Source organism: Schistocerca cancellata, chromosome 2, assembly GCF_023864275.1.
Source record: "Schistocerca cancellata isolate TAMUIC-IGC-003103 chromosome 2, iqSchCanc2.1, whole genome shotgun sequence".
Taxonomy (NCBI): Eukaryota; Metazoa; Arthropoda; class Insecta; order Orthoptera; family Acrididae; genus Schistocerca; species Schistocerca cancellata.
Window position 1 is genome coordinate 661,813,271 of NC_064627.1, and position 16,938 is coordinate 661,830,208.

At 42.2% G+C, this 16,938-nt stretch overlaps 1 protein-coding gene across 1 annotated transcript in view; it reads left to right on the forward strand.

Moving 5' to 3' along the window:
• The window catches only part of LOC126162354 (nose resistant to fluoxetine protein 6-like), a 346,588-nt gene that overhangs the window by 286,289 nt on the left and 43,361 nt on the right, over window positions 1–16,938 (forward strand). Inside the window, exon 10 of the mRNA XM_049918807.1 lies at window positions 7,077–7,218. Coding sequence (XP_049774764.1) covers window positions 7,077–7,218 — 142 coding nt within the window. The remainder of the gene's footprint in view (window positions 1–7,076; window positions 7,219–16,938) is intronic.

The following is a 16,938-nucleotide window of genomic DNA, read 5'->3' on the forward strand; positions in this document are numbered from 1 at the left end:
AAAGAACCTTAGGTGAACTTGAATACAGGGGTGTCAGTATTTAAGAAGGCAACTGGAGTTCCACTGTTAAACGCAGAGGAGATAACTGCTAATCAGGTAGAAGCAGCTGGCCGAGACAGATGCGACTTCCTAACCAGAATCGAATTTTATAAAATCATCTGTGCACTTTAATAGTTTCTTTTCTTGAGTTTCTGGGCGTTTATTTAAAATGTAACAGCCACAGTTCTCGCGTTTTCGTTTGCGTTGGGAAGTAAACCAACTTTGTGACATATTACAAGTTTCTAATCAGGGGCGAATTATTCAGTTTCACCTGAGTGCTTTGGTAGTTACATTTTTGAATCTCTGCGTATTAATCTAATTTATTAGACACAGTTCTAGCGTTTTCGTCAGTGTCTACAGTACAGTTGCACAGCAATTGCCGATATTTCTTTCACCTGTAGAGTTGTTTTCCCTCGGTCTTTAGTATGGACAGGGATGTGATTATAGTGTGCAGATGCAAGTCGGGTTGGTGACATTTCGCTCTCAGCACTAGGCTGCGATGGCTTCGGTTACACAGCTTGAGGCTGTTGTGGATGGACACCACTATTGCTGGCAGGCCGTGAGGATGCAACGGCCGTTCCGCACATCCGAGTCCTCTGATCGGTCCTCACCAGTGGCCATCCCAGTTACTGCTCGCACTGAGGTTGACCCCTCACCTGTGGTTGAGCGGGAGGTCACCCAAGGGCGTAGCAGGCGGCGAAAGACTTCCCAGGTGGCTGCATGTAAGGCCCTCCCAGTTAGGTTCCCGGCACTGTCTGTGGCTGACACTGTCGCTTAGCCAGCTGCCGTCGCCTGTCCTATTTCAGAGGAAATCTCGCAGCCTGCAAGATCCGGACAGTCACAGGGGGGGTGGGATTATTGATAGTTGGTAGCTCCAACGTTAGGCGCATTATGGGGCACCTTAGGAACATGGTTGCCAAGAAGGGGAAGAAAACCAATGCCAAACAGTGTGCATAATGGGTGGAGTCATTCCAGATGCGAAACGTGTCCTTTTGGATGCCATGAAGAGCACAGGATGGAGCCAACTGTAGGTGGTGGCTCACATCGATACCAATGATGTATGTCACTTTGGATGAGAAGAGACTCTCTCTGGTTTCGAGCGGCTAACAGAAGTGGTAAAGGCTGACAGTTTTTCTTGCGAGATGAAAGCAGAACTGAACCCGACAGGACCGATTGCGGACCTCTGGTACAGAGTCCAGTGGAGGGTCTGAATCAGAGGCTCAGGCGGTTCTGCGACAGTGTAGGAAGCAGATTCCTCGACTTGCGCAAAAGGGGGGTTGGGTTTCTGGTCCTGCTAAATAGGTCAATTGGCCACTACACGCAGAAGGCGGCTACACGGGTAGCATGGACTGGGCGGTTTTTTGGGTTAGAGGGTCCCAGGAAAACACAAAAAGGGCATGAGTCACAAAGGATGCAGGCCGACCGCAGGAAGATCGTAGATATAGGAACCATCGGTCTAACAATTGTAAATTGTCGTAGCTGTGTTCTGAAAGTACCAGAGCTCCAAGCGCTAGTAGAAAGCACTGATGCTCAAATCGTTATAGGCATTGAAATCTGGCTAAAGTCGGAGATAAGCTCAGCCGAAATTTTTGCGAAGAACCTAACGATGTTCCGAAAGGATAGGCTAAACACGGTTGACGGTGGCGTGTTTGTGCTGTTAGAAGTAATCTTGTCGCGAAATTGAAGTAGATAGTTCCTGTGAGTTAGTATGGGCAGAGGTCATTGTTGGCAACCGGAATAGAAAAAATAATTTGATCCTCTTACCGAACTCTCAATTCAGGTGACACAATTGCTGGAAGGTTCAAAGATTTGATTTCAAACAATTATAGTTAGTGGTGACTTTAATTTAGCTTCGATATGTTGGCGAAAATACATGTTTAACTCCGGAGGTATGCATAATACATCATCTGAAATTGTGCTAAAAGCATTCTCTGAAAATTAGTTTGAGAAATTAGCCCATGAGCCCACGCGAATAATAAACGGTTGTAAAAACGCACTTGACCTATTAGCAACATATAATCCTGAGTTAATAACGAGAGTCAAAATGCATACTGGGATTAGTGAACACACGGTTGTCGTAACGAGATTGAATGTTGTAACCGCTAAATTCTCGAAAAATAAACTAAAAATATACCTATTCAAAGAAGCAGATAAAAATTCACTAGATGCCTTCCTGAGAGACAATCTCCAATCCTTCCAAATTTACAACATAAGTGTAGACCAGATGTGGTTTGAATTCAGAGAAATAGTATCGGGAGCAATTGAGAGATTTATGCCAAATAAATTAACAAACGATGGAGCCGCTACTCCTTGGTACACAAAACAAGTCAGATCACTGTTGCGGAAACAACGAAACAAACATCCCAAATTTAAACAGACGCTAATTCCCCAAGATTGGCGATCTTTTGCAGAAGGTCGAAATTTAGCTCGGACTTCAATGCGAGATGCTTATAATGGTTTACACAACGAAACTTTGTCTCGAAACCTAGCAGAAAATCCAAAGTCGCACGTGAAGTATGATAGCGGCAAGACACAATCAATGTCTTCTCTGAGCAATGAAGATACTATCGAAGACAGTGCTGCCAAAGGAGCATTATTAAACAGTCTTCCGAAATTCCTTCACCAAATAAGGCGAAGTAAATACTCCAGAATTTGAATCAAGAACAGTTGCCAACAAGAGCAACTTAGAAGCAGATATCCTCGGAGTAGTGAAGCAACTTAAATCACTTAATAAAAGCAAGTCTTCTGGTCCAGACTGTATACTAATTAAGTTCCTTTCAGAATATGCTGATACAGTAGCTCCATACTTATCAATCTTATCAATCATATACAACCGTTCGCTCGACGAAATAGCGGTACCCAAAGACTAGAAAGTTGCACAGTTCACACCAATATTCAAGCAAGATAGTAGGAGTAATCCACTAAATTACAGGCTCATGTCATTAACGTCGATATGTAGCAGAATTTTGGAATATATGTAGTGTTCGAACATTATGCATTACCTCGGTCTATTGAGACACAGTCAACATGGATTTAAAAACATCATTCTTGTGAAACACAACTAGCTCTTTACTTGCATGAAGTGCTGAGTGCTGTTGACAAGGGATTTCAGATAGATTCCGTATTTATGGATTTCCGGAAGGCTGTTGGTACTGTACCACACAAGCGGTCGTAGTGAAATTGCGTGCTTATGGAATATCGTCTCAGTTATATGACTTGATCTGTGATTTCCTGTCAGAGAGGTCACAGTTAGTAATAAATGACGAAAAGTCATCGAGTAAAACAGAAGTCATTTCTGGCGTTCCCCAAGGTAGTGCTATAGGCCCTTTGCTCTTCCTTATCTATATAAACGATTTGGGAGACAATCTGAGCAGCCGTCTTCGGTTGTTTGCAGATGACGCAGTCGTTTATCGACTAATAAAGTCATCAGAAGATCAAAACAAATTGCAAAACGATTTAGAAAAGATATCTGTAGGGTACGAAGATTGGCAGTTGATCCTAAATAACGAAAAGTGTGAGGTTATCCACATGAGTGCTAAAAAACTTCGCCTACATGATAAATCAGTCTAATCTAAAAGCCATAAATTCAACTAAATACCAAGGTATTACAATTACGAACAACTTAAATTGGAAGGAACACGTAGAAAATGTTGTGTTGCAGGCTAATCCAAGACTGCGTTTTATTGGCAGGACAGTTAGAAAATATAACAGATCTACTGAAGAGACTGCCTACACTACGCTTGTCCGTCCTCTTTTAGAATGCTGTTGCGCAGTTTGGGATCTTCACCAGATAATATTGACGGAGTACATCGAAAAATTTCAAAGAAGGGCAGCACGTTTTGCATTATCGCGAAATATGGGAGAAAGTGTCCCTAAAATGTTAGAGGATTTGGAGTCGACATCATTAAAACAAAGGCGTTTTTCGTTGAGGCGGATTCTTCTCACGAAATTCCAATCACCAGCTTTCCTTTCTCCTACGAATGCGAAAATATTTTTTGACGTCGACGTACATAGGAAGAAACGATCACCATGATAAAATAACGGAAATCAGAGCTCGCACGGAAAGACATAGGTGTTCGTTCTTTCCGCGCGCTATACGAGATTGGAATACTAGATAATTGTGAAAGTGGTTCGATGAACCCTCTGCCAGGCACTTAAATGTGAGTTGCAGAGTATCCATGTAGATCTAGATGTACTGTCTGATGACATGACAGAAGAAGGAATGGGAGTCGATAGCGGATCCAGTTCTAGAGTCAGAATTCGACAAGGCTTTGGAAGGTTTGCCATCACTTTAGGCAGAAGCAGTAGATAACACACGTTCGAAGTTTGCATTGGGACTTGGGGAAGTGGCAAACAAACGACTGGCTATTTAGGTAGGCATGTAGGATCTATAAGAATGGAGCCGTAACATCGGACTTGCCGAAAAAATATTACCTATATAATCCCGAACATAGCATCGTCAGATACCGTTCGAGCGACAGATATCGTGTAATAATTTTAATTTCACAGACATCCAAGTTGCTAACGCGAGTAATATATAGAAAAATGAAAAGTAGGTTGAGAAACTGTTAGATGACGATCAGCTTTTCTCCTTGGAAGGATAAAGCCCCGCAGAACTAGTGCTGATGTTGCACCTGATAATGGAAGAAAGTCTTAAGGATAATCAAGACACGTCATAGGTCGACCATGAAAAAGCGTAGAATAATCAATACACGTCATAGAATATGTCGACCATGAAAAAGCGTTCGACAATGTAAAATGGTGCAAGATGTTTGAAATTGTGGAAAAATAGCAGTAAGTTGTAGAGAAAGACAGATAATATACAGTATATACGAGAATCAAGGGGGAACTATAAGAATGGAAAATCAAGAAAGAAGCGCACGGATTAAAATTTGTTCCAACAGCAACACAGTCTTTCAGCCCTACTGTTCAGTCTATAAATCGAAGAAAAAAATTCCAAGAGTGGGATCAAAATTCAAGGCTACACTCATTGAAAGCGAAGAAAAATTACAGGACCTCACACATAGATAGAGCAGTCTATAAATGGTCCAGAATATGGATTTAGAGTAAACCGTAGAAAGACAAAAGTACAATGGAATAGCTGAAATGAAATTAGTGATAGGCTTAACATCAAAGTTGATGACTACAAAGTAGATGAAGTTCAGGACTTCTGCTGGCTTGAAAATAAAATAACAGATGATGGATGAAGCAAAGAGGATATAAAAATCAGACTATCGTCGGTAAAGAGGGGATTTCTGGCCAAGCGAAATTTGCTGGTATCAAACATAGGGCTTAATCTGAGGAAGAAACTTCTGAGAATACACTTTTGGAGCACGGCATTGTGTGTCAGTGAATCGTGGACTATGGGACACCCGGTATAGAAGAGAATCGATGAGTTTGAAGTGTGTTGCCACAGAAGGATGATGGAAATTAGGTGGACTGATAAGATACGGTATGAGGAGGTTCTCCGCATAATCGGCGAAAAAAAGAACCTATGAAAAACACTGAGAAGCAGAGAGCACAGGATGATAGTACACATGTTAACACATCTGGGAATAACTTGTATCATATTAGATGTTCTACGGTACTGTAGACAGTAAAAACTGCAGAAGACAGAGATTGAAATGATACAACAAATAGTTGAGGACATAGGGTGTAAATGCTACTGTGGACTGAAATGAGCGCAACAAGTGAGGAATTCGTGGCGGCTCTGATCGAACCAGTGAGAGGTCAGATGACTCAAAGAAGAAGAAAAAAACTGGTAAAATAAATACGCATTTTTTGCATTTACAAAAACCGATTTCAAATAGCGTTAATGTAGTTAGTTTTCTAATGCCTAATGTGATAATGCAGTAGTCCCTTTTCAGAGGGGAAAAGAAAAAATCCATCCGCGTGGTACGTCACTTATTAAAAAATATTATCACTACTGTCAACAGTTAGACATCCACAGGTGGGTAAAGACCTTCTCTAGACTTTTCCTCGAATTAAAGTCTCCGCATCTTTTCTATCGCCATCTACCCACAACCCCTTAGCTCTTCGTCTCGGTCTTTGCTTGTCTCCTGGAATGCAGAGAAAAATCCTTGTCCACCTACCATCTATCCGCCTGGCTACATGAGCCGCCAACCTCAAGTGTATTTTCATTAAGGTTGTTATTACGTTTCTAGTCTGTTTGCTGGTACATTTGTTTGTTTTTCTGTCTCTCCTACTACTTTGCAACACACATCCACCGAACGAGGTGGCACAGTTATTATCACACAGGAGCATTCGGGAGGACGATAGTTCAAACCCGCGTCCGGCCATCCTGATTTAGTTTTTCCGTGATGTCCCTTCAGGCAAATGCCTGAATCGTTTCTTTGAAAGGGCACGGTACTTCCTTCCCCACCCTCCCCTAATCCGATGGCTTAGCTGTTTGGTCCCCTCCCCCAAACCAACCAACCAACCAACACACATCCCTCCATTGCTCGTTGACAAAGCCTCAGGTTTTGAACTGAGAGACCATACTTGTCTACAGGTCAAAACAGGTAATACACACATCGAAATCTTTGGTTTGAAAAATCTCATTTAGTGTACCGAAAGAAGTCCACGTCATTTTTATTCTTCTGTGTATTTAGTTCGCTACCTGTCCCGTTCATTGAACCCAAATACGCAAATAGTTGACTGGTTTTATGATTTTATTTTCAAGTTTTACAATATTGTTTTCAATATACATTGTTTTAATTTTATCGTAATAGATTTTCAGCCATATTTGCAAACTACAGTAGATGTATTGACTTGGTCTATTAGTTACTATTGTTTGTCTGCGGCGCAGGATAGCGGTATGACGTTATCAGCAAAACGTGCAATAGTATCAACGGAAAGTAGACAATCTACAAGCTCAACCAAACAGTGTGCCGTGAATAACGAGTTAGTGTTACTGCACACATAACGAGATAGTGTTAACTCAGTAATCTGTAAATAAATATCTGCTTTGGATTTACATCAAGTAGAACGAATGCCACAGTAGAGGCGACTGTGAATCACGTGCCTTTTCTTTCTAGCGTGCTGAAGAACTTCCGCGAGACCAAAGTGTTCCAGAAGCTGTACGTACCGTCGCACAACAGAGCCACTCCCTACCTGCTGGGAGTGATGGCCGGCATACTGGTGTACCGTGGACGAAATCTGAAGAGGAAAATGAACGAGGTATTTTAACGTACATTAATGGGCACAGTTTTATTTTGTTCGTAAGATTTTGCGTTGTCTTCTTGTGCTGTAACAGCAAAAAATGGTAGTGTTTTATATATTACTAGCTGAGAACCCGGCGTTGCCTGGGTATGCATTCATTCCAGTCTTGTAACAGCCCATCTCCTCCTCACTCTCTCTGTCCATCTCCTCCTCTCTGACTGCTCATCTCTTCGTCCCTCTTTCTCTCTCTATCGCCATATTATCATTCCCACTCCAATTTTCTGTTTCTAAGCCCTACCGTATTTCTTTCCATGTCTAAGTAGGCTGTTTAGTTTTTTATAGTGGTAACGCCACGTAGCGCTCTGTATGAAAATCACTGGCTGTGCTGTGTGCAGTCTGTGGCTGGTTGGCGTTGTTGTAATATTCGCTGTTGTAGTGTTGAGCAGTTGGATGTGAACAGCGCGTAGCGTTGCGCAGTTGGAGGTCAGCCGCCAGCAGCGGTGGATCTGGGGAGAGAGATGGCGGAGTTTTGAGAGCGGATGATCTGGACGTGTGTCCATCAGAGACGGTAAATTTGTGAGACTGGATGTCATGAACGGATGTATATATTATGACTTTTGAACACTGTTAAGGTAAATACATTGTTTGTTCTCTATCAAAATCTTCCATTTGCTAACTATGCCTGCAAGTAGTTAGTGCCTTCAGTAGTCAGAATCTTTTATTTAGCTGGCAGTATTGGGGCTCACTGTATTGCAGTAGTTCGATTAATGAAGATTTTTGTGAAGTAAGTGATTCATGAAAGATATAGATTACTGTTATTCAGGGCCATTCTTTTGTAGGGATTATTAAAAGTCAGATTGCGTTGCGCTAAAAATATTGTGTGTCAGTTTAGTGATGATCAGAATAAGTAAAGAGAGAAATGTCTGAGTACGTTCAGTTTTGCTCAGCTGTTTGAAAATCAGATAACGTAAGGGGTTTACCAGCACAATCAATCATAAATTTTTCTAAGTGGACGTACTAAGTTTGGCTGATGTCGAATTAGCAACTTTTCAACCGTAACTTTGCCAGAGTACGCACATGTCACATGTATTTCGCCTATATTTAACGTCCTCTAACATGTTTGTAGACATATTTCACCTGTATTTCTAGCGAATTTCGCCCTGCAGTTTCTTTTTCATGCAGCTGAATGTTCATGACGTCGTAACTTCAGAACTATGTGTCGTACAATGAGATTTTTTGGAACGTAAATTCAGTGGTATATGTGAATACTGTTTGCAAAATATGCTATGAAAAGAGTTAGTAATAAACGTGTAATAAACTAAAACGTCGTTAAAATGTAGTAAGCGATAAACATTTTTTCTTTCACCTTTTTGCTGCGGGTGTCAGTGAGAATAAGTCTCATAAGGGTGTGTGAAATTATGTGTACAGTTTGTTACAAGTCACGAAGTGTCCTCGTTCTCAAATATTGGATGAATATAGTCTAGTTATTTGCTCTTCGTGAGGTACGCATCTTTTTCACCCACCATCCGCATCCGTTTCAGAGTTTGGTGCCTCTTATCCCTTCAGTAGTTCTTTCAAAAGGTAAGTGATATGTATATCAAGTTTGGTTGAAATTTATCCACTGGTTTAGGAGGAGACGTGATGCATAAAAAACATACATTTTGTAACGTTCTTTGAAAATGTGTTGGTGTTTTTGTTTGCCAATGAAAATAAATTGCGTAATGTTTGTGTAATGCCAATATACTGTGTAATGTGTTGTTGAGCAAATGACATAATCTGCAAAACCCTACGCAATTTTGATAATCCCTCTGAAATTTACTCAGTCTCGTAAGCACCGAGCTCTATGGCCCTATACAAAAAACTGACAAAATTCCCTGTGTAAATAAACAATCAAAGAAATTTTCTTTAGCTCCAGAGTCGTAACGGATGTAATCTTGGTATCCTGTTCTCTCTACAGTAGGCATAGAAAGTATTCAATATTGGCACGGCGAAGTGCAATGCCGGCCGTAAAATAACTTCATACAAATTATATCAGTAGATTGGTTGATAACTGAATAACCTTGCAAATGTTCAGTGAAAATACTGGGTATTGACTCAGCGCTGTGTAATGCTGCCTGCATTGAAACTGTTACAAATATTAATATTTTTCTGATTCTTGCACATTAATACTTTTCTGATGCTGATTGAAAAATGATTCCTTTAAAAAAATATTCACTGTTTTTAAATAAACACGACATGGAAGAAGATGAGGTACTGATACGGGGACATCCTAAGACCAAATGCTTCAGTTTGAAAATTGTATTCAAAATAAATTTCCTCCGTCACAAAATCTGATATGAAACATTTTACATTAACTTCGAAATCAGTGAACTTCTCAACTGTTCTACAATCCTCATTTACTGCCGTAATTAAAAACGCTTGGATCGTTACATGACAAAAAATCTGACATCGTTTGACAAAACAGATTCCAAAATTTAACTTGTCTGTGTCAGGATTACAAAACACACAAAATATTGCAAATCGGGTATACTTAATCAACCTATACATTAAATCTGATGGAAAACACTTGGGTTCTACATTGAAGGGTCAGCACTGTAAAAATTAGCGAAAGCCACTTGCTTTACTGCATACTTAAAACTAAATATACAAAATTTCATTACCTTACAAATTTGTTCCAGTTGCTTTACCTCTGAATTACAGTATCATTCATCACTTCATTTTATAAAAACTGTATTATGCTGCGTCCGTAGACCAACAACCGAATTCTCACAGCTGGCCATTAGCTTTAAGTTTCACGTCCTAGCTACGACAGAGTGCAACGGCAACTGCTACTGCGCTCCGCACGCCCCTACTTATACGCGATTCTGCCATTCAGGCAACATCTTTGGTTCAGTGGTGTCGAAAACACAATCTCTTCTACATACGACAATCGTTTCAGGTAATTTTTCATTATTTATATTACAAAATCAGGCTCCACGTACAAGTGGACCCCTCACAATTTTTATAATACACTGCAGGAAAAAAATTAGTAAATCTGGAAAGACGACGTCGAGTGTGATCCGATGACGGCATATACCACGTGGGATTAGTAGATGATAATGGTTTCACAGTCGTCTGTCAACAGATAGTGCAGTGCCATAGCTACCAGAGCGCCATTTGTGTCTACCCTTTAATAGGAATGCTCGCAGCCAGACAGCCAGAAGACTCAGTGTGGTGCAAACGTGTGAAGGAAGCAAGCAAGCAACCATGCTTTGACCAACTTTGACCTTACGGTATTCGAGAAATAAAACCGAACGGAAGCCGTCAGTCGTTGGTGTGCCCTGAGGTAATGTGAAGTATCAGTGGTGTAACAGATCCATGACTGATCACACAAGGTCCCAGAAAACGGGGTGGACCTCTCATAACAGTAAACCAGTAACTAGCAGCTGTAGGCAATACATGGTAATTTGCTGAACATACAGAACAAAAAGCGCTGTGGTGACTATTCGAGACCGTCCTACATTCAGCAGCAAATTAGAGGGTTGAATGACCACTGTGGGTTAACAACTCATTCCTCCAATCTTTCAGTAACATTACAAAATTAAATTTCTGTTGAAGCGTTTCAGAAATAACTATTAAAATGTAATATATGTAAAATCCAATAACGAATAACTTAGGAAGATTAGAGCAAATATAAGTATTTTCTGGTAAATAGAACCAGCATTACAGTTAATAAACGAGCAACAGTCTTTAGTTACTGTTTTATAAATACGTACTTTATATTATTTTTCTAGATAAGATACTATTTTACGTTAAATTAACACACTATAAACTGTTTTCCTACAACAGATAAGCTGTCGTATTAAGAAATACCAACAATGAATATACACTCCTGGAAATGGAAAAAAGAACACATTGACACCGGTGTGTCAGACCCACCATACTTGCTCCGGACACTGCGAGAGGGCTGTACAAGCAATGATCACACGCACGGCACAGCGGACACACCAGGAACCGCGGTGTTGGCCGTCGAATGGCGCTAGCTGCGCAGCATTTGTGCACCGCCGCCGTCAGTGCCAGCCAGTTTGCCGTGGCATACGGAGCTCCATCGCAGTCTTTAACACTGGTAGCATTCCGCGACAGCGTGGACGTGAACCGTATGTGCAGTTGACGGACTTTGAGCGAGGGCGTATAGTGGGCATGCGGGAGGCCGGGTGGACGTACCGCCGAATTGCTCAACACGTGGGGCGTGAGGTCTCCACAGTACATCGATGTTGTCGCCAGTGGTCGGCGGAAGGTGCACGTGCCCGTCGACCTGGGACCGGACCGCAGCGACGCACGGATGCACGCCAAGACCGTAGGATCCTACGCAGTGCCGTAGGGGACCGCACCGCCACTTCCCAGCAAATTAGGGACACTGTTGCTCCTGGGGTATCGGCGAGGACCATTCGCAACCGTCTCCATGAAGCTGGGCTACGGTCCCGCACACCGTTAGGCCGTCTTCCGCTCACGCCCCAACATCGTGCAGCCCGCCTCCAGTGGTGTCGCGACAGGCGTGAATGGAGGGACGAATGGAGACGTGTCGTCTTCAGCGATGAGAGTCGCTTCTGCCTTGGTGCCAATGATGGTCGTATGCGTGTTTGGCGCCGTGCAGGTGAGCGCCACAATCAGGACTGCGAATCCCAAGCAAAACAACTCCAGGAAGCTTCCACGCGTTATTCATATTTTAAACAACACAATGTTTCGATATTTCCTGTCGCAAGATGCACAAAGCTTTAGTGACCTTGAGATAGTTATCTAAGCTCAAGCCGTTTCAGCCGTGATTGAACTGGTGGGAAGATAATGTGAGTACACGGACAGCGTATTCATTCAGACTTAAAGTCGCCGAGGGAAAGACGTTTCAATAATGATATAGAAAATTTGAGGGAAGACACTGGTCGCGTACACCTGTTCATCAACGTAAATAACACCAAAAGACTCATAAACGTATCGCAAGAATAAGGGAAAACACAAGAAAATGTACAGGCTATGATAAAGACAGTCAAAAGTAGTAACGGGTTAAGCTCTATGTTAAATTATCACACAGATGGATAACTTTAAACCACATGACCAAAATGAGCAAAGATGACCCACCACCTACAACCAGTAGAAACATTTTTCAAAGAAAATAAGCATGTCATGTTGCCTGTAAAAAATGCAATGCAATGAAAGGCAAGATCCAGGGTACTGGATTTGAAATGTGAAAACAAAAATAAACCTATGAATTATTAGGACACGTACAACTATTTAGTCCTTCTTATGAATAAGGCTGATTCATGAAACAGTAAAACAACCCATCACGAGTACAAATTTCAGCAGAATGTCGTCAGTTTGAAAATCTAAATCATATGAAAGAAATGCCATCTGCGCTATTAACACATATGCGGCCCTATGGTGATTTCTACTTTTCACGTCACTGCTTGGACAAAAGCAGACCTGAAAGTAATCCAGAGAAAGATAAGGGACATGACTTATGAGAAACGGCATCTTAAATCAGTTGTTGAAAGACAACTTGAGAAAGGGTTAGGGGGCTAGCCGATACTGAACAGCAACAAAGAATAAACTTTGCAGTATGTGGCAGTTCCAGTATTTCTACAAAAGCAATTCATCAAAAATGTATCAACATTAACTACAGATATAAATTACGTATCACTTAATCACCACGGTAAAGCCAAAAATAATTGATATCAAAATGAAAGGTCAGGTCAGAAAAGAACTACACATGTAACATGTGAATGACTTGACGTGTCGATTTTCAGGCATCGAGTAACTGACTGACAACGCGGTTTATACCCAGAAACGGATTTTTCATCGCGAGACTGTAATGGAGACCTATCGAAAGTATAACCAGGAGGAACAAGGGATATACATCAATAAAATGTACAATAGAATTGAAACACTAGGAAAGCTACCAAATAACGAAATTTCACTTTTGTGTGCATATATAAGGTCCAGTTACATTACGTAACCACCACCTATGTTCGAAGTCAACGTCCAATAAGCATTCACGGATGGAAGATGGTAGCAGCTTGAGTGTAGGACATATAAAGCTTGTCGGTGGGATGCGGGAAACAGTGCAGTCGTTTCTTACTGCGGAAGTGGAGCGATTTGTCTGATACCCAAAAGAGCATACTCATTGGCTTTCGGACCAAGGGTGGAATCATTTTCGAAGCGGCTAACTTTGTAAACTGTTCATGTGATGCCGTAGTTACAGTATACCATACATGGCAAAAGGGCGCTATACCAAACCGGCGCCTAGGCCACTGTGCACCATGGGCCGTAGATGACAGGGGTGAACGACGGCTGTGGAGACGTGTACGGGGGAACAGAAAGTGCAGCTGTTGAGCAACTGCCGGCAGCGGTGGCAGAGCGGTTCTAGGCGCTCCTGTGCGGAACCGCGCTGCTGCTACAGTTGCAGGTTCGAATCCTGCCTCGGGCATGGATGTGTGTGATGTCCTTAGGCTAATTAGGTTTAAGTAGTTCTACTTTCTAGGGGACTGATGACCTCAGATGTTAAGTCCCATAGTGCTCAGAGCCGTTTGAACCATTTGTTGAGCAACTGGCCGCCAAATGAACCAAGGGACTTCCGACCGTGTCTCCTCAACGAAAGTCCAGTAAAAGTTGCTGGTGTGGGCCTACATAGCCGGCGCCTGGTTCATGCGTACATGGTAACTGCTGTTCATAGGTGACGGAGGCTGTAAGTTGCAAACGAATACCACCACTGCACATACAGTGAGCTTTTCAGATAAATCATGTTTTATGCTCCATCAGAGGCTGTTAGCATGTACAGCGTCAAACGTTAGAAAACAAACACTATGTAACTACCGTTGGAAGGGTCCATGCAGGAGAAAGGAGCATTATGGTCTGGTGAATGTTTTCGTGACATTTCCAGGATGATCTCGTCATTCTAGAAGGCACAATGGATGAACGGGGACTGTGTCTACCCCTACACGCAGTGTGTTTTTCCTCAGCACTATGACATCTAGCAGCAGGACAATGCAAAGTGGCACACAGCTCTCAGTGAACGTGCGTGGTTCCAAGAGCAGCTGGATGAGTTTACCGTGCTCCTCTGGCCACCAAACTCTCCGGATTAAAACCCAATGGAGAATCTGCGAGACCAACTCGATTGGGCTGTTCGCGCCATGAATATTCAACCTAGATTGAACCAGCTCGTCACGGCACTGAAGTCAGCGTTGCTCTACATCCCTGTAGCTACCTTGCAGCACCTCACTGTCTCTCTCCCTGCAAATCTCTCAGCGATATACGCTGGAAAAGGTATTTATTCAGGCTTTTGACAGTTGGTCATATCATGTGGCTGAACATGTAGTATAGGTCCGTGCACTATAGTGTTCAGTACCAAATGGTTCAAATGTCTCTAAGCACTATGGGACTTAACATCTGAGGTCATCAGTCCCCTAGACTTAGAACTACTTAAACCGAACTAACCTAAGGACATCACACACATCCATGCCCGAGGCAGGATTCGTACCTGCGACCGTAGCAGCAGCGCGGTTCCGGACTGAAGCGCCTATAACCGCTCGGCCACAGCGGCCGGTAGTTCAGTACCAAACCCCGCGTGAAAATCCGATTTCTCAGGGGTGCGTATGTCGGGTACTATTGATCACAGACATAAGACCACCTGTATATCTTTCCGAAGAAAGTGCATACTGTAGCTATCCAACAGTACAGGGTCAAAATTTCAATGTTAAACGCTACCTCCAGCCCAGGAAAATTCAGGAGATCGGTCGTTTCCTTAGGATTAGGTGTGACGTAGGATGTACTTTAGGCGGCTTATAAAATACCATTCGTTCATGGGCGGTCCCTGGGAAATCCCCGAGAAACCATGATTTTTGGGCATGAAAAGAACCAATTGAGGGGTGGTCACTTTTATAATTTCTATTCATGATAAATCATTGGAATTTTTACCATGAATTCTTAACATGATATTGTCGGGAACCTTGAAGATTCCATCGATATCTTTATCCATTACCGAGATCCACAAGTGGAAAGTTACAGTACTCTTGCAGTTATAATGTGCACCTAGTATCCGGTCTGAGGCTTAAATGTATACTTAATTGACGTACTGAACAAGTAGAATAGGTTCTAGGGTCATCGCTTGGGTTCTGTGGTCACGAAAGAATATTTTTAGTCAGCATTCTTTTACCAACAAAACTTTATGACACGCTGTCACTGTAATGGTCACTTCACGTCTAAAATATGCCCAAAGTAACAAAAGGCAGTGACCAATAATTAGCTACGAAGGGTCTTTACACGCCTGAAAAGAAAAATTATAGAGAACTAGAAAGACAGCAAAACCAGTAAAATATTTCTAATGACTTTTTACATTTGTAAGATACAAATCGGGCGTTTTCGATTAGTTACGATCGATGAGCAAACCAGCCAAAAAAGTGTAAAGCAGACGATTTGTGTTAACCTTATATTACGTTTACTTATTTGTTGTTTATATGTGTCAAAGTATATAGTTGTGTCGAAGTATATAAACTATCAAAACTTCACTGGCTTATAGAATCGGTTTTTAATATCCATCACAACCTCCTGTGTCAGAGAAAAGAAGGGAACCAGCGGAAAGATGCTCTTGTCGGAGCACAAAAAAGACTCTGAGAGAAAGTCGGGGACCAGTCCCCTCGATCCTTATTCCTCACTTCTCACCAATAATGTTGGCATGGGCACATATTCGCTCTTTTTTGTGCTGAAAGAGAGCAGCAGAGAGACACTGACTGTAGAAGAGAGAAGAGAGAGTGATGGTTGACAGAGAAAGTGGCAGTGAAAAAGAAAGAGAGGTTATTGAAGACGATAGCAGTGGAAGTCAAAGAAAGAGGAGATACTGATTATCAGTGAGAGTGACAATACAAGAGAGAGATGAATGGAGAGACAAGCACTAGGAGCCAAAGAGAGAGAAGACATTGGAAATGAAAAAGACCCATGAATGGAGACCGTATATATGCTTCAAGGTCCTGAACCTCCCAGACCGCCGAACTTGAGTACGTAAGAATAGGGGAAGGTGCACCTTGGAACGAAATTTTAAAATGAAGATATAGGGAAAAAATAAGTTGACCACTTCCCCAGAACGTTTGAGGTGCCGAGGTATGCTGGAGACACTGGCAGTGGTAAAGAAAGACAAAAAGGGACAGTGTAAATGAGAGGAGAGACAGTGCCACTGGGATATAGTGTAAATCAGTGGGAGGAAAAAGATAAAAAGGGTTTAGAGTGTTCTATATTAAAAGACCACGAATATCTTCCCACGCCAAAATTTTTGGTGAGGAAGGCTGAATGAGGACTGAAGCCGCTGGTCCCGAACTTTGCTGCCAGTCTTTTGAAAAGGAGCGTATCCGCCTGTTTTGTGCTCCGACAGGAGCATTCTTCCGCTGGTTTTGGGGTATAATGGGTGTGAAATTTAGTTCGCGGAATTTCCAAGTCAGGCAGAAATGACGGTTGTAACCTGGATGAGCACCGAGTGAAACTCAGCTTGAACGGCAGATGAAGATACGTGATTCCATGCTGCTTCAACTGTAGTGTTCTAATAGTGTGTGTGTGTGTGTGTGTGTGTGTGTGTGTGTGAGAGAGAGAGAGAGAGAGAGAGAGAGAGAGAGACGAGAGAGAGAGAGACAGAGAGAGAGATTGAATATATGAAATAAAAGGCTAAGGTCTCAAGTTAATTGCCGGCTTGACATTTTTCCAGCGATGAAATTGCTGTAATTG